The sequence below is a fragment of the Tachysurus vachellii genome, chromosome 1, assembly GCF_030014155.1.
Source record: "Tachysurus vachellii isolate PV-2020 chromosome 1, HZAU_Pvac_v1, whole genome shotgun sequence".
Classification (NCBI taxonomy): Eukaryota; Metazoa; Chordata; class Actinopteri; order Siluriformes; family Bagridae; genus Tachysurus; species Tachysurus vachellii.
Genome location: NC_083460.1, coordinates 21,057,351 through 21,077,273, shown reverse-complemented (window position 1 = coordinate 21,077,273; position 19,923 = coordinate 21,057,351). Strand labels below are relative to the sequence as shown.

The following is a 19,923-nucleotide window of genomic DNA, read 5'->3' as shown; positions in this document are numbered from 1 at the left end:
ACAGGACGTATGTTGCGTGCGATTTTAAGATTTTAAGTAAAATCATTAAAAAAAAATGTTTACACACGTATATTTAGGTTCAAATGCACAACTGTTCATTCTTACAGTTACCCAATAGGCCAATCATGTGGCAGTGTATAAAAAGGTGCAGATACAGGAAGGAGTGTTCTCATCACATCAGAATAAAGAAGTCATCTGATCTCTGTGACTTTGAGCGGTGGCATGGATGATGGTCCCAGACAGACTGAGGATTTTCCCACACTACAGTCTAGAGTTTACACAGAATAGGTGTGAACATCCTGTTAGGAGATAATAGAAACATGGGCGTTAAGTACAAGGTCAGGCTCCTGCATAACGGAGACATGTCTGTTTTCAGCTCCATCCATGTAGTTACGTCTGAGGTTTGTGCGATACTGAGTGTGGGCTAAAGAAGACACACTTCCACAGTTTTATTACTTGCTCACTCACACACTCGCTCACACACTCGCTCACTCACACACACACACACACACACACACACACACACACACACACACACTCACTCACACACTCAATTGGAGGACTAGTTTGAGAATCTGTGTTTTAGCTAAACAATTGATTTGACTACATTTATAAACATAGCGTCGCTGTCGGGCGGAAACCTCGTATGTCCAAATTTTGTCAATTTCATATTTTTTCACATATCGATGCTATTGGTCAGTCCCAATGTGGGTCTGTTATTTTTACAAGTTATTAACCAATCTAAAGTCTTGTAAATAGCTTGAGAGCAAATCTCTTAACTCCATTGGACACTTCAACTCTGGTCCACCTCTTCCTCACTCCGCGGGAGATATATTTCTCCTCAAGAAGAGTCGCAACGAATCAACACGTCTTCTGAGGTAAATGTCTTCAAAACACTGGGCTCAAAGAAAAAAAAATCTTGACCCCCGCTAGTTCTGGTGCTCGTCTGAGGACAGGAAATTAGAGCAAGGCAATCCACTGCAACACGGACTAAACCCTGTGCATTGCAGATAAGATACAACGTTTTTTTAACGTCCTGAAAAATAAAGGTTTTGGAGATACGAGGATTCCGCCCGACAGCGACGATAGTGTATATCTGTGCTCCTTTAGTCTCCACACCATGTCCTTGTACCCTTGTGGAGCTCTCTTAGCTTGCTGTCATATCCTCTTTGTCTTGGTTTCCAGTTTAATTTTCTAAGGAGGACATTGAGGATGGTTTTCTTGCCCTGGTATCTCAAGCAGCACTTATGTGATGCATTTCCACTGATTTATATCAGAGTTTCCTCTCCATCTTAACATTTCTTTTTCCCTACCACAGGATGGAAAGCTCTACCAGCCTCCTGTGGTGGTGTTTGTAGACTGCAAACTTGGAGCTGACCTCTTATGTGAGGCTGTGCACAAAGTTCTGGGTTTAAATACTGTAGCTATTCACTCTGACAAGACACAGTGGGAGCGCAACAGAATCCTCAAGGTAAACCTTTATGGAAGTTTTTTTGAAAGACGTGATAAAGATAAAAACCTAGAACATTGAGGTTAGTCTTTTGTTAATAACATTGTCTATTTCCTTGTTTGCTTTGTATATTGTTTTTAGGGTCTGCTTGATGGCCAGTATGATGTGGTGGTTAGTACAGGTGTACTGGGGAGAGGACTGGACCTGGTCAGTGTCAAGTTGGTGGTGAATTTTGACATGCCAACAAACATGGATGAGTATGTTCATCAGGTATGATGTACCTTTAACAGGGATTAAACCAGAAATATTTTACTTTAATGTGTACAATCACAGGGGCACGGTGGCTTAGTGGTTAGCACGTTCGCCTCACACCTCCAGGGTTGGGGGTTTGATTCCCGCCTCCACCTTGTGTGTGTGGAGTTTGCATGTTCTCCCCGTGCCTCAGGGGTTTCCTCCGGGTACTCCGGTTTCCTCCCCGGTCCAAAGACATGCATGGTAGGTTGATTGGCATCTCTGGAAAATTGTCCGTAGTATGTGATTGCGTGAGTGAATGAGAGTGTGTGTGCCCTGCGATGGGTTGACATTCCGTCCAGGGTGTATCCTGCCTTGATGCCCGATGACGCCTGAGATGGCACAGGCTCCCCGTGACCCGAGGTAGTTCGGATAAGTGGTAGAAAATGAGTGAGTGAGTGAGAGTGTCCAATCACATAGACAAAAGAAATTCCTCTGAAACACCTACTACACCTTTACTAGTCTCTGCCCTTCATAGTTTTGACCACCAGGTGTCACTGATGTGCACTGTAGAGTTAAAAAGTAAACGCCTCTGGCTTCAGAGTGCTTTGTTCATCCATATTGCTTTGGACACTGCTCTTAACCCGGTGTATCATCATTTGAAACCCATCTTTTAACCCCATGTAGAGGAACGTTCTACACTTCTGCAGTGTTAACCCCACAATACAGTGCCAGAAATGTACAAAGTTGCACCAAATCAGAACCTAAACCGCACTCACCTCATATCACATGTCACAGAAACCCAGAGTTTAGAAACAGTATTTGTTTTGTTTGAGGAAAAGTTTTAATCATGACACAAAACATACCAAATTGAGAGACTGAAAAGTCTGTCTATTACAAACTGCCTAAAGAAGAGGAAGCTGGACATCAACAAATGCCTGGAAATCTACAAAACAAACATAAAAAGGTTTAAAAGACAAAATTGGAGATCTGAACATTTTTCCTCACTGATGTGAAAGTGGGAGACTGTTGATGCTGCAAATATGCAAAGGCGAAAGTTTAGACATGATTTAGGAATGTACAGACTATGAGTCAGGATTCATTGTCAGTGTGAGCAGGGAAACTAAATAACCCAGGATTCAGTTCAGCCATGCGTTACAGTGACCACGGGAAGTATTTCAATGTGAAAAGCCCTCAATTATGATTTCTGTGTACAAGCTTGTGTGATGTTATAACTTAGTTGTATATATATGGACCTGTACTTGCAGATCGGTAGAGCAGGACGACTCGGGCACAGAGGGACTGCAATCACCTTCATGAACAACAACAACAAACGCTTGTTTCTGGATATAGTGGAGAGAGTAAAGCCGACTGGCTCACAGCTTCCACCACAACTGCTCAACTCCCCACATCTACACAATCAGCAAAGAAGAGCCAGAAAAAGTCAGAAACAAGGAGGAGGTGATGTTGTGACCAAGAGCAATATCATTGACATTATTAAAAGGCATGACAGGAGCCATTTTAAGTAGTAGTGCTGATGATTTGTACAAGATGTATATATAATATTAATGTATTTTTTTTAAATAAATATCATGTTGTATTATGATGTCACTAATTGTTGTTTTAAAATGACCTTGATCATAGACAAGGTCAGTGTCCTAATAAATTGTTATATGGTATAGAACAATATTCAACACGTGACATATTCTCGTGGACACAATAAAGATCTACTATATCCTTCTACTACAGCATTAACACACCATGTCTTCATGGAGCTCTGTGCTTTGTGATGGAACAGGGACATTGTCATGATTTGTGTGTCTCAGTTCCAGTGAAGGGAAACTAACGCTTGCAGTGTGTAAAGACGTGTCTTTCAAACTTTGAGGAACAGTTCAGGGAAGATCCATGTATGGGGTAATAGTCTGATGTCCACATACATTTGGACAGATAATATGGTGCCAGTCTCAACTAAGCTGCTCTGTATCTTTTTTTAATTTAATGTTGTGTTGCTGTGAAACAAATATACTATCAGGAAATCACTCCAAGCTGTTAACAGGTGTTTACCGTGGAACAGCATTACAGAGCTATTCCTCTAGTGTACACAGCGCCCTCTGCTGGTCAATGGGCATCATTACACCGCCTTATCAAGGCATCCGTGACGTCACCGCACCGAACGGGCCAATCACGTTCCTTTAGTGTGGTTTGAATTGAAGCGGTAAGATGGCGGCGTAGACAAGAGGAGCTTTATTACAGTGTAAAAGGTAAACAAAGGCTTTAAGTCTGTATTCCGCACGAACGCGTCCGTATTTACATTTATTTACCCAGATTTTAACTTTATTTTATTAGGTAAAGATGGTTTAAGGTTGATGTGTAAATAAACAGGTCATGAAGTTAAATTCTTTGTTAATCAGATATTATTTATTTAATTTAACTAGTGATCATCACAAGAACCTGAGCAGTGATAAGGAAAATATGGATCATAAGGAAGTGTCTGTGTGTAACAATAAAGACATTAACAAGACCTTCATCATTTCCACACTGGTGAACAAGTGTGATGGAGCTTACACTGCTGGTCTCAGTCTCCAGAGAAGAAATAGAAACAACACAGTGGCTGGGAATCAGGAAACATCTGAAAATACAGAGAACCAGCAATGTGATGGGAGACAGTTAAGTTTACAGAGGAGAACCAGAGGAGGAGGAAGAGGAGGAGGTCATCCGCACACATCCACCATGACTGAGACACAAACATGGACTAGTGCAAAGTGTGTGTTTGAGCCAAACACCAGAACAGCTTCAGTTCCTCCTCTGCGATCTGTCAGTCTGAGAGAAAGAGGACTGAAAGATGTGATCAAGGCTGTAAGCTCACCTTTAAAGACTATAGAGAAAGGAAAGAGCACCGAAAGACAACAGAACATTGTCTCGACTCCGAACGGGAAAACACAGTTTGAAAGAATTACTGTGAAGAAAGAAGTTTTTGAAAAATTATCTGCGAAAGATCAGCAGAAACTATTAAAACAACCAGGTGTTGAAAGACTTAAGCAATCGAGCACCGACTCCGTGACTCCAGGTTCTGCCAATAAGATGTTTCCGATTATCAGTGAAAACCGGAGGACGATATCTACACCGAGGAAGAACGCATGTCAACAAGCTCCAGTCTTCAACAGGAAGTCTAAACCTGCTCCATGTCAAACACCAGCTTCTGCTGAATCTGTCAATCAAACTGAAGCTTTAACATCTAAAGAGCTGAAGATGGAAAACAGTGCAGTGTCCGTGGCAGTGCGAGTAAGACCTTTCAGTCACAGGTAAAAGAAGAAAAAGCCATAGTTATTACTACACTAAACCACTGATTACTCAGTTAACTATTACTCGAGATGATTTGATTTGTTGCTCATTTGTTGCTTTAATGCAGGGAAAAGAGTGAGAATGCCCATCAGGTGATTTTCATGGAGAACCACGAGACTGTAGTTTGTCATCCTGACAATAAACAGACGTACACCTTCTCTTTTGACTTCTCCTTCTACTCAGCTGATAAAACTGACCCGAATTTCACTAGTCAGCAGATGATTTATGAAAAGTTGGCAAGACCCTTACTTGAAAGAGCATTTGAAGGATTTAACACCTGTCTTTTTGCGTATGGACAAACAGGTTCGGGAAAATCCTACACGTAAGTAACATGTTTGCATCCATCTTTCTGAAAAACAACTAAAGAAACGAGGGACAACAGACAAAGTGGTTTAATATAACAACCTGATTGCCATCGTGCATGTGACACAGTCATCCTTGTAATCAAAGACAAATACTGTTGTGTGTATAAATGCAGTTCATATTCTATTAGAATACAATTATATGGGTAATTGTCTTCTGACTTTTCTTATGACTTTAATTTCAGTATGATGGGTTTTGGTGAGGAGGCTGGAGTTATACCCAGATTCTGTGAGGAGCTTTTTGCACGGGTGTCAAGTGCTGATAAAAAAGAGGCGAGTTCTTTACATTTCATGTTCTGAGCTCATGTACATCTAATTTTAAGGACTAGATTGTCTACTTTAGCCATGTCTCAACTGTCAGAAAGAAATTTGTACACTTTTCTGGCCACAAGCCTCGGATTGTTCAAGGCTCCTGGCTCATGCTGAACACTGTGGACTAATGAGCTTTTTATAAAAAGATGTTGTCTCTGTTTATATGAAGCAGCAAGAAAACTCTCCAATGTTTTTGACACCAGAAAAGGGTACATAAAAATGATTGTGTCAGTCAAAATTGTCTCTTACTGTGGATATCGGCAGCTCCTATCCATGTTTATTTACAGAAAGTTACAGAGCTTTTACCAAATCCTAGAAGTCTGTCTTGTAACGACTATAATGTCCATAACTGAAGCTTGTTAGCTAGTTACTATTTCTGTTGGCGTCACAATAATTGGCTGCCGCTTGCCGAGACCAAGTTCACACCTTAATCCTGGGTTAATATCTGAGCACATGAACAAACTGGAAACAACAGTTCCAGTATAATGTCCAGGTATAAATTTAAATTGGTTTGTTTTTTGTTTGAATTAATGCTCCTAGTTACTTCTGAGCATTTAAAATTGTTGTGATGCTAATTACACTTAATTTCTTATTAAATAAATGTTTATCACTGATAGATTTTAGAAACACACTTATCAGCCATACCTGTAGCTAGGGCTGGGCGATAAAATGATAACGATATGTATTGCGATAGACACGTGATCAATATCAATAAAAAATGTGTTCGATAAAACATTCATTATTTTTTATTTTTTGTCGGAAGAAAACAGAGGTTGCGAAGCAAGTTTGGTTGCATTAACAAAGGCACTCACTCTCTAGTAACCTAGCAATGTAGAGGGTGACATGCTAACAGCCATACATGTAACAGTATCATGTTTGGTTGTGCCATATCCTTGTCTCGTGCTTCAGTAACCGGCGAACTTATTTTAAATGGGTCATAAAAAATATCAATAATTATCGATATTGTGATACAGTTTTCAGCCATATCACCCAGACCTACCTGTAGCCCTACTCATTCATACCGTTTCCCGTCCAATCAGCCATTTATGTTGCAGAGCTGCATGCAGATACAGGTTAGGAGCTTCAGGTAATGTTCATCTCTGTGACTTTTTCTGGCTCTATGCCAGTTGTTTGGGTATTTCCCTCAAACATGAACATACTGTCTGAAAATAATCTCTCCTTGGAGTCTTACACACAATAGAATTTATACAGAATGTCGTATGAAAAAACAAACACACTCAGTGGGCCTTGTTTAAAAGAGAGATCAGAAGAGAACGAGCCCCTCAGATTGCAGAAACATTCAGTCTGGAAGTGGATGAACAGTAGAAGACCATCTGCTCGTGTCAGCTAAGAACAGGAATCTGTAGCTGTCACGGGCACAGACTCGCCCTAACTGGACAGTATGTTTGATTTCAGATTAATCTAGAATCCTGCTGCAACATTCGGATGACAGTGTCAGAATTTAGCATCAACAGCATGGCCCCAACCTACCAGGCTGGTGGAGATGGTGTAGTGATGTGGGAAATCATTTCTTGGTACACATTAATACCAGCTGAACATTGTTTGTGTGTTGTTGTTGACCACATTCATTTTTCCACTCTTAAGTATTGTAAACAAAAGGCATTTTGAACTGGTTTCATGAATATGAACACATCTTTATGCTTTTTATCATGGGTAACACACAGTGTTGATTCATGAGCCAACTCATGCAGTACTTATTTTCAATTATAACACCTGTTCAGACTCGAGGCTTTGGGACACTGAACATAAACGCAATACTGAAAGCAGATAAATGTTTCCACGTATTGATTACAGGTAGCTTGTCACCTGGAGATGAGCTACTTTGAGGTGTATAATGAGAAGATCCATGATTTGCTGGTGGTGATGGATGAGCAAAACCAAAAGAAGATGCCTGTAAGTAAAACATATTTTGTTTCACTGAGATTGTCACCATGTGCCCTAAAGCTTGGCTGTAACATGTTACTCAGTCACTATGGAAGAAATGTATTTATTCAATAGCTGACTGATGCTAAAAATGGAAAATGTGACCTAAAATCAGAGGGAATTACAATGTGTAAAACTAGGAAGTCTTAGGAAAACTAATGCCTATTAAATTAGTGTTATATATTTTGTGACAACAGTAAAAGTGATGGGTAAAGTAAAGAATAATTATGTTTATTTTTCTCTGATAATTTTTGTATTCTCATTATTGTAAAAATCTGTTGAAGCAAAAATATTTAACACAAAGGTTTAAGAGTTCATCTACACAGTTTCTCTTTATTTACTGCATGCAGTACAGTTTAATAATTCAGTCATGTACTTTGTCTTCATTTGTTGTAGTTGCGGGTCAGAGAGCACCCGACTGACGGGCCGTATGTCGCCGATCTTTCTACGTAAGCAATCCTTCGAATAGCTTTTTTTTGCCAGATGCTTTTATCAAAACTGGTCATGTTTTACATCTGTGTTATGTTTTTTTAAACAGGAATGTGGTCAGCTCTTATGCTGATGTCCAGGTAATGAAATTGATCCTTTACACCACATAGGATAGTTTTCTTTCTTTCTTTCTTTCTTTCTTTCTTTCTTTCTTTCTTTCTTCTGTGTACTTCTTTCTTTCTTTCTTTCTTCTGTGTATTTGCTCCTTTTCTTTTTAGCCTGCAAGAATGTTAATGAAAGGTGCTTTCTTACTGTCCCATTTCAGACCTGGCTTGTGCTTGGAAACAAACAGCGAGCGACTGCTGCTACAGGCATGAATGACAAAAGCTCCAGGTCTCACTCTGTCTTCACTCTGGTCATGACTCAGACTAAGGTTAGTCCTCAACGATAAATGATGCAATTTTTTGCAAATGCAATTCCAGATTATATTGTTTTGGTCTGAAAAGCACAAGAACAAAAAATAAAGTCAAACAAAACGGTGCAGTTTAATTTGTTCTGTGTTGGTCCATGTGACAGACAGAGTTAGTGGAAGGAGAAGAACATGATCACAGAATTATCAGTAGAATCAACCTGGTGGATTTAGCTGGCAGCGAGCGCTGTGCCACAGCTCAGACCAGTGGAGACAGACTGAGGGTACGCAGCAGGGACCACACTTTCACCACTATCCTCTTGCTGCCCTGCAGAGGTTATTTTTATTCTAAATAAAAATGAAATGCTTCCTTTGTTTCATTAGGAAGGAGCAAGTATCAACAAGTCTTTGCTCACTCTGGGAAAGGTGATTTCTTCACTCTCTGAGCAAGCTCAGGGCAGAAGGAAAATCTTCATCCCATACAGAGAGTCGGTCCTGACATGGTAGGAAATACATTTGAATTTGTTTTTAAACCCAATTTTGCTGTTGACCCTCAAGCCATGATGATGCCTCTGCTGCTCACAGGGATGGATGTCCTACTTTGCACTGCTGGTCTTTGGCTAGTCATGCTTTGACAGTAAAAAGAGAATGTGATGCCATGTGTTCAGCGTGATACTCAAACCCTTATACAGAACAGCAAACAACAATGAGAGCTCCAACAATGCTAACTGGCCTGAGAGCTCGTCCTTCATCTTTGCTGAGAGCTGATTCAGAAAACATGACTTAATTTCCTTGTGCATTAATAATAATCTTTGAACACAGCAGTTGATTAGGACAAAAACATTTCTTTACAATTTGTCTTGATCTGCATTAAAGTTGTGAAAATTTGAGTAAGTTCTATTTAAACTGCTGTGCCAAGATAGTTCTGCATCTGAAATAGATTTTTGAACATTTGTCGTTGTAATTCTGTCTTTTATGTGCAGGTTACTAAAGGAAAGTCTGGGTGGCAACTCGAAGACGGCCATGATTGCAACACTGAGTCCTGCCACGAGCAACGTGGACGAGAGCCTGAGCACTCTGCGCTATGCTCAGCAGGCTCGCCTCATCATCAACGTAGCCAAGGTCAACGAGGACACCAATGCCAAGCTGATCCGAGGTTAGTACGTCTGTGCCCCTGCTCTCTACACCCACATCAATTATCTGCCTTCTTTACCTGCTGCTCAATTAGAGCTTGCCTTGACCCAAGTACACTTTTAGTTTCCTGGCATGGGGGCAGTGCACAGCACAGTATTGCTCAGTGCACAGTGCTTCTTTATCATCCTCTCAGCAGAGGGCAGTAGATGAACATGATACCTACTTAGATATATGAATCCAGCCTGTTGCTTCTGTTCAACACCAGAGCTGAAAGCAGAGGTGGAGAAGCTGAGGGCCGCCCAAATGAGCTCACAGGGCATCGATCCAGAGAAGATGAGACAATTCCAGCAGGAAATCTTCACCCTGAAGACGCAACTCTCTCAGCAGGAACGTGAAATGGCTGAAGTGCACAGGTAATCACAAGGCCCCTGCTTTGATTTATCAGGATTGTTCTGGGATGTTTCACACATTTTTGTTACATTTGTCTTTACAGAACATGGAAGGAGAAACTAGAGTACGCTGAGAGGAGGAAGCGTGAAGAGACCAGAGAGCTCCAGGTTGGTGCTGTTTATTCTGACTTCTAGCATCTAACAAGAGCTTTATTGGCCTATAATACTGCATGCTCATATTCTCCTTTTCCCTCCCTCTCGATATATCAGCGTGTAGGCATCACATTTAAAGTGGATAACCGGCTCCCCAACCTTGTGAACCTGAATGAGGATCCTCAGCTGTCAGAGATGCTCTTATATATGATTAAGGAGGGGCAGACCAAGGTTGGCAAGCTCACGTCTGAGTCAGCCCACGACATCAAGCTCTCTGGGGCCCTTATTGCTGATGAACATTGGTAAGATGCCATAATAAAGCAGCATAATACCCCATCTTGGTATCAGATTTCTTGAGTTCCACAAGGACACCTTTCTATTGGGAACTTTTACTGTTGATTTCAAGAAGAGTAGTGTCTGATCGGCTTCCATGTCTTGCCTGTCATAATATAATCTTATATAATTTTTTTAAACACACCTGTGTAGAAATCAGTGTTAATGAAGCATCAACTAAGCTCATTTAATTTTAATTTAAAAAACATTTTATTATTCTTATTCTTATTTTTCCATTCTTGAGGAAGATTCAGCAGTGATGGTTTTATATATGAAGGTCATATTGACACTTTTTTTTTCCATTTGTACTTTTATGCACAGAATATGAAGGAAGGAACAAATATATTAGATTAATCAAGATTTTCTTTATTTTATCTTTAAATGCATGTGTATGTTATGGTAGATTACATTAACTTCTTGTTCATTATTCTTTGTGTGGTGACATGTATGAGGCAAGCCGTCCTAATATATAAAGTCATATGACGCCAGATTTCTCTGGTATGTAAATCATTGTTCCTCACTTTTCCTCACTGGTGTCACAGTCCTCTGGTGGAATCGAGGATTGTGCTGCTGTGGAGTGTGACCTCACAAATAAATTCAATGCTAGACACTTGTGTTCTCAAGTGACATCTAGTTTATAACAAAATAAATAGAAACATTCTTACGATGTTCACATGAAACATTGTTAATTCTCTTTCAGTATCATCTCCAATGTTAATGGCACAGTCAGCATCACACCCATGGAAAATGCCAAGACCTTTGTGAATGGAAGCCTTGTATCTGAAGCCACCATCCTCCACCATGTACGAGAAATGAGACCTGGTGAAATCACAGATGTTTATATAAGTTAGCAGCTAATGTCTTTATTAACATATTCCTTCTTGTTAAGGGTGACCGAGTGATTCTTGGAGGAGATCACTATTTCCGCTTTAACCACCCAGCCGAGGTGCAGTGTGGAAAGCGAGTGTCCTGCTGGAGTAATGGAGATGGCCAGAAAGACTTTGAGTTTGCCAAAAATGAGCTACTTTCAGCTCAAAGAGCTCAGTGAGTTCATAAACCAGAGTTTTTTGGGGGTTTTTTTTTTATGTTTTTGTGCATTGTAATTTTCATTTTTGAGTTTTGGATTTATTCATACCAAAAGGTTCCTTTAAAAGTTTTGAATTCATTCAAAACATTCATTTATAATCATTTACATTAATTCAGACTGAGCACATGGTATAGGCAATTTTCTATAGATTTTCGAGAGGTGTATTGTGACGTCCTGAGGCACTTGTAGATGGCGGTAAATTGGTAACATAGTATTTAAAATATATATATAATAAAATAATATATCTTTTTTTTTTAAATCTCCAGACTGGAAGCAGAGATTGAAGATGCCCGACTTAAAGCCAAAGAGGAGATGATTCAGGGTATCCAAGTGGCCAGAGAAATGGCCCAGAAAGAGTTGTCTGATCAGAAGCTTCAGTATGAGAACCGGATCAAAAACCTGGAGAAAGAACTTGTATGTTAAAGCCTCTGCTCATGAACTGAAGACTCTGCTTTTCTTTTCTTGTAAATAAGACCTGTTTAATTTGCAGGAAGAGGAGAATGAAAGAAAACAAGCACATGAACTTGAAAGGCAGAAGGTCGCAAACAAGATGGAAGAACTGCAGACGGCAAAATCTCTCCTTGAACAAGAAATGGTCATGCACAAGAAACGCTTACAAATGGAGGCCCAGGCTGCCAGACAGGTACAAGCCTTCATAGAGGGGGTGTGGCTGTATGCCTCTGTAACCATGGTGATGAAAATCTGAGATTTTATCATCTAACTAAATGTTTTTACATACAAAAAATTTAAATGGTAGAAATATTTTGAGTAAAGGGCGTGATATAATGAAAACTGTCACATTTCCTTTTATAATTTATAAAGTGCATCACAGTTCAGTCTCAGCTTTATCCAAAAATGTAAATGAAGCTTGTGTGTAATAATGGAATGAAGTTTGCTCATGTTAAAAAGTTTTATGTTTACTTGCAGGCCATGGTTGATAATGATGTTCGACATGCTAAAATCCTTGAAGCGCTGGAAGCAGAGAAGAGGAAAATTGCTGAAGATCTAGCTGATATTCAGATGAAACGTGCCCTGAAGATGAATCAGACCCCCAAGACTGGTAGGTTTAATGTCCCTTTATAGCATTATAAATTTCATAGGTGCTTGAAAGATTCTGGTCAGCTTAAAACCTGCTGTAGGTATATGGTTTGCTAGAGCAGAATAGTGTTATACATTAAAAAACAGTTCACAGTCAATTTATTGAAATATTTATTGGCCAGAAAGGTCATTTTTCTGCTTTTTATGCCACAGATTTTGCATATTACACATAGTAACTGTTTATACATATGATCTAATACTAGAACAAATATATTTAAAATAAGACCAAGCTTCTGGTTACTTGAAAATATTTTTTTTTGTTGTGTGTGTTTTTAATTTTCATTGTCTGTTCATGTAATATAATAGATGTTTGACTGCATTCCTTAATAATTTGTGTGTTAATGTTTTATTTTCCATTATTTCATACAGCTCCTCCACAGTGGCATGCCATGAAATTGTCGCTTATGATTGAAGAAGCGAATAAGATAAGTGCCAAATTCAGGAAACACACAGTGTTTGGCAGGTTTGCTTATTTATTTATTTATTTATTTATTTATTTATTTTACTTTCTTTGCTTGTAGTTTTCTCTTTCTGGATTTAAAACAGGCCTTGAGTAGGAAGTAAATGAAACCAAATGACCTGAATTTTCCTCCTTTGCAGACATGAAGTATCTGAGACAGGGAGTGTTGGGGGAAATGCTGAACTGCAAATCCAAGTACAGAACACTAAACTGGGTATCTCTACCTTTTGGAGCATGGAGAAATTCCAGAGCAACCTGGCTGTCATGAGAGAGATGGAACTGGTATGAACAAACATTTTTTAAATCCATACATAGACTACGTACAAAGCTTTAACATTTTAATTATTTTGTGATTTTATACTGACTGAAGGAACTTCAGAATTAGTAGTGTTTATGCTGTATTGATGCTTTTGTCAGCATATAATGTGTTCTTGTTGCTGATATTCAGTTAAGTCCAGCTCAGTTCATGATTCTTCAGTTCCCCAAAGTCCATGTTAAACCCAGTATCTTGAATGCTTTCCTATTCACTATACATGCTCATTTCTAAGACTATAGCCTAAGCTGTGTCTGAAACGGTTTTATTCATTATATTGTGAACTATTTTCAGGGTGTGCCATTTGTATTAGTATCCAAAAAATAATCTCAGTAAGCAGTGTAATACTCGTCACAGAGCTCTCGTCAGAGAGCAGTCAGTAAGCAGTGTTACACTCGTCACAGAGCAGCCAGTAAGCAGCGTTACACTCGTCACAGAGCAGTCAGTAAGCAGTGTTACACTCCTCACAGAGCAGTCAGTAAGCAGTGTTACACTCGTCACAGAGCAGTCAGTAAGCAGTGTTACACTCCTCACAGAGCAGTCAGTAAGCAGTGTTACACTCGTCACAGAGCTCTCGTCAAAGAGCAGCCAGTAAGCAGTTACATTACTCACCGAGTAAGTAGTGTTACACTCGTCACAGAGCAGCCAGTAAGCAGTGTTACACTCGTCACAGAGCAGCCAATAAGCAGTGTTACACTCGTCACAGAGCTCTCGTCAAAGAGCAGCCAGTAAGCAGTTACATTACTCACAGAGCAGCCAGTAAGCAGTGTTACACTCGTCACAGAGCAGCCAGTAAGCAGTGTTACACTCGTCACAGAGCAGCCAGTAAGCAGTGTTACAATCATCGCAGAGCAGCCAGTAAGCAGTGTTACAATCATCGCAGAGCAGCCAGTAAGCAGTGTTACAATCATCGCAGAGCAGCCATGTCCTCACAAAAGATTTTTAATCTGTTTCCCCTTATTCAAGCTAGTTGATTTTCTTGCTTATAGGGAGTTTGCACCTCTAAAGATGATGACGATGTGTTTTACGATCCCAACGATCACTGGGAGCCAGATATATCTTCAACATCTGCAGAGGAGTCTTTTTCTCGGAGAAGGTACCTTTTATTTCTTTCGCTTGTAATTTCAGTCATTTATTAGTCAGTCATCTGTGTCGTTTTTATAAACTAGCTAAGAATGATCAAAAAAATCAGTTCACAAATGACTATCAATAAATATTACAGTAATAGGTATGTTATTGAACTGCTCTGAAAGTGTTGTGACATTTTATCTGTAAAAATGTATGATGTACCTTATATGTGCTTCAGAAGAAAGGAAAATTATAATATGTGCTTCACTGCTTTTTTTTTAATTAAAATATAATAAATGTCACAAATTAATATGGTACAGTTGCAGACAACTCACTGACTTTGTTGTTGTTGTTGTTCCCCAGGAGCAGGAGTCTGTTGAAGAGTAGGCGCATCTCAGGACGACTCTATGAGATCCGAGTGCACCCCATTCAGAGTTTAAACTGCACCTCCTCACAGCCCACAGGTAGGAGCCTGATCTTTATTTATTTTTTAATTCTGAAATGACTTTATTTTCAGAATGGTGACTGGCTGAACTGCTTCATATGTACTCCTACCCATATATTCCTAACATTTCCTAAAAAGTTCATACTTAAATTGCTACACTGGATAAAATACAAATTCTGTTCCTGTGTATGTTCTTTTCTTCTTTAGGCCTGATTAACATGAGCAAACCCCCTTCATTTCACTCCAGCAGTTCAGACTCGGCCTTGCCTAGCATCTGCAAAGATCTGATAGCTGCCACGGTTTCCCGTTTACGTGCCAGTTCATCATCGGAAGAGAGCGAGAGCCTGGCAGACAAACTAACCCTGGACATTTTGTCTATTTTTAATGCTGCAAATGTCATTGCAGGCTTGTACAGCAAGCTGGATGACAACAGCCAAGAGAACTGTGAGCTTTTCCTAATTTAAACAACCATAAATGATTGCAGTGTCAGTACATGAGAACACTGAGGACTTCAGTCATGTTGTATGTTATGCTGTAATTCTAAAACTTTTCAGATATTCTCATTTTTTGTTTGTTTTTTGTGTGTTTTTTGTATGTGTCTGTGCAGTGTTTGCATGTAACACTGAAGCACAGACTCATCTTGTGAGAGCAACCTCTGCTATCGAGAGAGCCGTGTTTATTACCATGCACTGGGTCTCCAACATCAGCTCCAGCACTCAGTCGGTCTCCCACAAGGTGGAGGAGCTCAAGACTGAAGTAAAGAACACAGGAGGATATTTTCAGCTCCTTATTCAGGTACATGGGAAGATCATGTCCTCTTTGACACAGTATAAATATTACTGACATTTATGATTATTTATGCACTCAGCTTAAAACCTTTGAGCCTCTTTTAAGGCTTTGCTTGTTCATTACACAGGGCTTGTCATTTTCAACAGGTCACACACTTGCCAGAATAACTTCAAAATATTATAAAATAAAAATAACTGAAATAAAATAACTGTAAAATAAAGTCATACATGGTATAAGTATGGTCTTTTTAGTTGTGAGGAAAAACTTTTTTCAGGAATGAGTAGATGAGTGTAAAAATGCTAATTGGATGAATTGAGGCTCAAATTGTGGTTGATTTGATTACCATTTGAATGTGTATCTAAATCCTGACAGAGCATTTCAGAGATGGCTAAGAGGAACAAGACAAAAAAGGGAACCATCCTCTTCTGGGTGTTGCCAGATTGTGAGATTATAAATCATTAGAGTATACAGCTCTGGAAGAAAAATGTTTGATACAAGAGGTGCCAAGGTTTGTGTACCTTCAGACTGGTCTTTTCTGCTGCTTGAGCTAAAGCAATGGTTGGGTCAGGCATAAATAATATTCACTTGGTGGAATGTGAAGTTAGGTGAAGAAGAAAGGATGCTGGAGTGAAAGAGAGGTTATTTTCACTGCATATCAACTTTATATAGGTGAACATTTTTGACCTGTGAGTTTGTCTTGTGTGGCAATACACACTAACTGTGGTCTCTGAGAGTCATCTATGATATTGTTATGCTGTTGCTTGAAGAACAACTAGAAAAAACTAATGTAGAGTGAGAGAAAGGAGGCAGGGCTGGTGAAGAAAGGGTTGTTTAACGACAAGATTGTTTTCAATAAAACATCATAGCTGGGGCTTTTGAGCTCATCCTGTTAAAAACATTACCCACCTTTTGTTTCTAAGCGCAAGAGTGAGGATGTTTGGGATTCAGTCTGTGTTCAGTGGTGTTGAGTCAGAGTCAGGGCTCTGTGCAGGACACTTGAGTTCTTCTACTCCAACATTAACACACCATGTCTTCATGGAGCTCTGTGCTTTGTGCACAGGGACATTGTCATGATGGAACAGGCTTTGTGTGTCTTAGTTCCAGTGAAGGGAAACTGTAATGCTGCAGCCTAAATGATATTCTACATGATTATTTCTATTTGATTATCTGGTGAGCACAAAGCTCTGGCCATATTGTGTATTTCTCAATTCTAACTGTTAAATCCAGTTAACATTTATTTGAATCCATAACCATAAACACATTACGTTCACTATAAATCTCAAACATTTAATACACCAAAGTTCTTATTAAAAACCTTATAGTCATAAAACTTTCATTTAAAGATTTAACTCAATGTCTATTCTGTTTCTTCAGGGCTGTGAATCTGAAATCTCGTCTATGGTGACAGAGGCCCAGAGGAAGATTTGTAGGAGTACAGATGCAGCTCTGAGCACCACTGCTCACCTGGCAGCAGTAACCGGCACACAGCTCCATCTGACTGATCACGAATCAGACGCTGTAGGCAAAGTGAGGTTCTGTTTGTAATAGATTAATAGATTGACTTCATGTCTTCAGCTCAATTATTTGTTCTTTTTCATACTCTTTCAAATACATTTTTACACATATGCAAATAATTGCATTGTGTTTTTTTTATTCCCTTCTCCATCCCTGCTTCACCTCAGAGGTCTGCTGGGATGTATGTGCGGGAGGGAATGTGCCGAGGTGTGCGAGATCTTCTGGAGGAGGCTCTCCTTATCAGCAGAGAGATGCTCCGACACGCTCAGTTAGCTCAACCTAGAACTCAGGTTATTTTTCTTCAACTCCATTTCATTCTTTAACATACTGCAGGAATGTTCAGACTTTTTCATGCCCATATTTGGAATAACTGTTTTATTGGTTCTCTTCATTGTATGTCTCATGCATTTAATATTTACAACAAATTGTTTTACAGATTTTACAAAACCTTAAAGAAAAAATGCTGGAGGTGGCAAAGAATTTGCAAAGCTACATTCAGTGCAACATTTTGGTATGTTTTCAACTTTAATCGGTGTGAGGCTTTACACCTAAGACAGCTTCCCCACAAAGAATTAGTAACGTACAGGGATAGTGAGACAACGTGGCACACTTATTGTAGCCGTTTTCAGCCGTGCTGTCATTTAGATAATGTATGTGTCCAACCATGCCCTGCGATGGGTTGGCACTCCGTCCAGGGTGTATCCTGCCTTGATGCCCGATGACGCCTGAGATAGGCACAGGCTCCCCGTGACCCGAGGTAGTTCGGATAAGCGGTAGAAGATGAATGAATGAATGTGTCCAACCAAATGTCATCCATCACCTGAGCGTTATTGTTTTTGTGCACACAAACTGCAGCCCCTTTTGTAAACATTGGTGCTATTATTCTTTTATTTGACCCTCGGATGCTGGAACACAAAGATTAGCGCCGGCAGATCTTCTTGATCCCACAGATTTATTGTAGGGGTGGGCAACACAAACTCAAACATATACAGTATTTGAGCATCATATTAGTGCAGTATTTTTTATTTTTATATGCACTGTAAAGTTACTACATTTTAAGACAGGTATGAAAACAAAATAATAGCTATACAGAACGTGTAAAATAAAAAACCTTTACTGATGGGATATTTAAGCTTGATTATGTAGAATGGTGAATGGATATCAAATCAAAAGCTCAGACAAAATATGTTAAGATAAAAAGTGTAATATGTATGTAGTGTTTTTATCCATCAGTGTTCCTGTGACTTTCTTCCTTGTCCAGGAGAAGCTTGACCCTCTGGAGAACGATCCCGAGACAGATGAGTCTGTGCAGTTGGGACGTCTGATAAACACGGCCTCCAAGCTCTTTCAGCTAAACCATGCTCTCCAGCAGCTTCACTCCACTTTGTCTCGCATTCTGAGAGGTGAGTCTCTGACTCTGTTCTTCTGCATCAGTATTTACGTTCATATTATTTTTTACCGTATTGAAATAAATATATGTGTGTGTGTGTTTTTTTTCTACAGGTAGAGGCAGCGATGTTGGTCTCAGATCATTCAGAGATACAGTCCAGTCTGTGACCAGGACAATTAGTGGCCTTGTGCATGGATTACCAAGACAGATGGACGTTTGCTCCACTGATACTCTCCATCTGCCGTGTTTAAAGAGTGTCATGGATCCAGGAGACCTGCACTCTGCATTGTGCTCTCTAGCAGAACTGTTTGTTGAGAACAGCGATGAAAATGTAGGAACCAGGATCTCTGTGAAAGCCGAGGTCCAGGAACCAGCTCAAGGCCCAAGAAACCGGACCGTTCCTAAAACCGTGTATTCGCTGTCCTCAGGAGTCAGCTCGTGCTCCAGAGACGTTCGCTGGGTTTGAGCTGCATGTCTGTCTGTCACATACAGGAGAAATGTTCTTCACACCAGTAGAAACACTAAAGAAATATCCAACATGCACATTTTTCCATGAAGTGGGATTATAACTTTAGAGGTACTGTAATCTTTTTTAGCTGTGATTATAATTGCGTGGGGATGAATATTACATTTATTGTGCTTGTTTATATATATAATATAGATAAGGGTGGGTATTATGCAAAAAAAAATTATTGCATCTTTTCCCCATATCTACAACTCACTTGTTTTGTCTGCACTGTTTTACAACTCGCATGTAACTCACAGGGACACACGTCCCTTTTATTAAACAACAACAGTTACTTTACAATCATGTAATAATTCAATAAGTTATGTATTATTATTTTTTCTAATAAACACAGATATAGCTGCAATGCTGTGTTTCACTGAACTGCAGATCTGGTTCTGTACTGTTTAAGCTCTCTTTCTGTCATCATTCATATTTGTCTGGTTCTGAGCTTCTCTCTGTGATGTATCAAAAAATGTCATGTTAATTTATGCCATCACTTGTGACTGTCTTATCAATACTTTATAAATCAAGGTGAGTCAACACCAGAATTATTGCTCCTCTACAAGAGAATATGCTATCATGGGAACACTGGGAATAAGGTGAGAATACACCCAGAGTAATAAAAATAACACAATTGGCGCTTTTAACAATATTTAGACTCAATCAAAACAAATAGCTATTTTTTAGGTTGTAACTACAGTGAGATTGAAATGTGTCCTACATCAACACAGAATCGGTCATATGAACTCACTGTGTTTTGCA

At 39.5% G+C, this 19,923-nt stretch overlaps 2 protein-coding genes across 2 annotated transcripts in view; both read left to right on the top strand.

Annotated features, from left to right (window-relative positions):
* ddx59 (DEAD (Asp-Glu-Ala-Asp) box polypeptide 59) overlaps positions 1–3,292 on the top strand; it is a 17,620-nt gene extending 14,328 nt beyond the window's left edge. Inside the window, exons 5-7 of the mRNA XM_060876804.1 lie at positions 1,319–1,471; positions 1,592–1,720; positions 2,950–3,292. Coding sequence (XP_060732787.1) covers positions 1,319–1,471; positions 1,592–1,720; positions 2,950–3,210 — 543 coding nt within the window. The 3' untranslated portion in view covers positions 3,211–3,292. The remainder of the gene's footprint in view (positions 1–1,318; positions 1,472–1,591; positions 1,721–2,949) is intronic.
* A 575-nt stretch (positions 3,293–3,867) lies between these two features.
* On the top strand, positions 3,868–19,525 carry kif14 (kinesin family member 14). Its single transcript, XM_060876794.1, has 30 exons — positions 3,868–3,942; positions 4,117–4,983; positions 5,091–5,345; positions 5,571–5,658; positions 7,513–7,611; positions 8,038–8,090; positions 8,180–8,210; positions 8,396–8,503; positions 8,647–8,763; positions 8,864–8,982; positions 9,463–9,635; positions 9,879–10,026; positions 10,107–10,170; positions 10,273–10,457; positions 11,189–11,291; positions 11,378–11,532; positions 11,842–11,989; positions 12,066–12,218; positions 12,503–12,635; positions 13,043–13,136; positions 13,274–13,415; positions 14,436–14,542; positions 14,878–14,978; positions 15,167–15,403; positions 15,567–15,754; positions 17,123–17,275; positions 17,431–17,553; positions 17,700–17,774; positions 18,525–18,666; positions 18,767–19,525. The coding sequence occupies exons 2-30, from the start codon at positions 4,154–4,156 to the stop codon at positions 19,117–19,119; spliced, it is 4,677 nt and encodes a 1,558-aa protein (XP_060732777.1). The 5' UTR covers positions 3,868–3,942; positions 4,117–4,153; the 3' UTR covers positions 19,120–19,525.
* The last annotated feature ends 398 nt before the right edge of the window (positions 19,526–19,923 follow it).

Coding starts and splice junctions, on each gene's coding strand:
- kif14 (XM_060876794.1), top strand. CDS start 4,154: ATGGATCATAAGGAAGTGTCTGTGTGTAACAATAAAGACATTAACAAG. Junction 8,983..9,462: donor AGAGAGTCGGTCCTGACATG/GTAGGAAATACA, acceptor TTTTATGTGCAG/GTTACTAAAGGAAAGTCTGG. Junction 9,636..9,878: donor CAATGCCAAGCTGATCCGAG/GTTAGTACGTCT, acceptor GTTCAACACCAG/AGCTGAAAGCAGAGGTGGAG.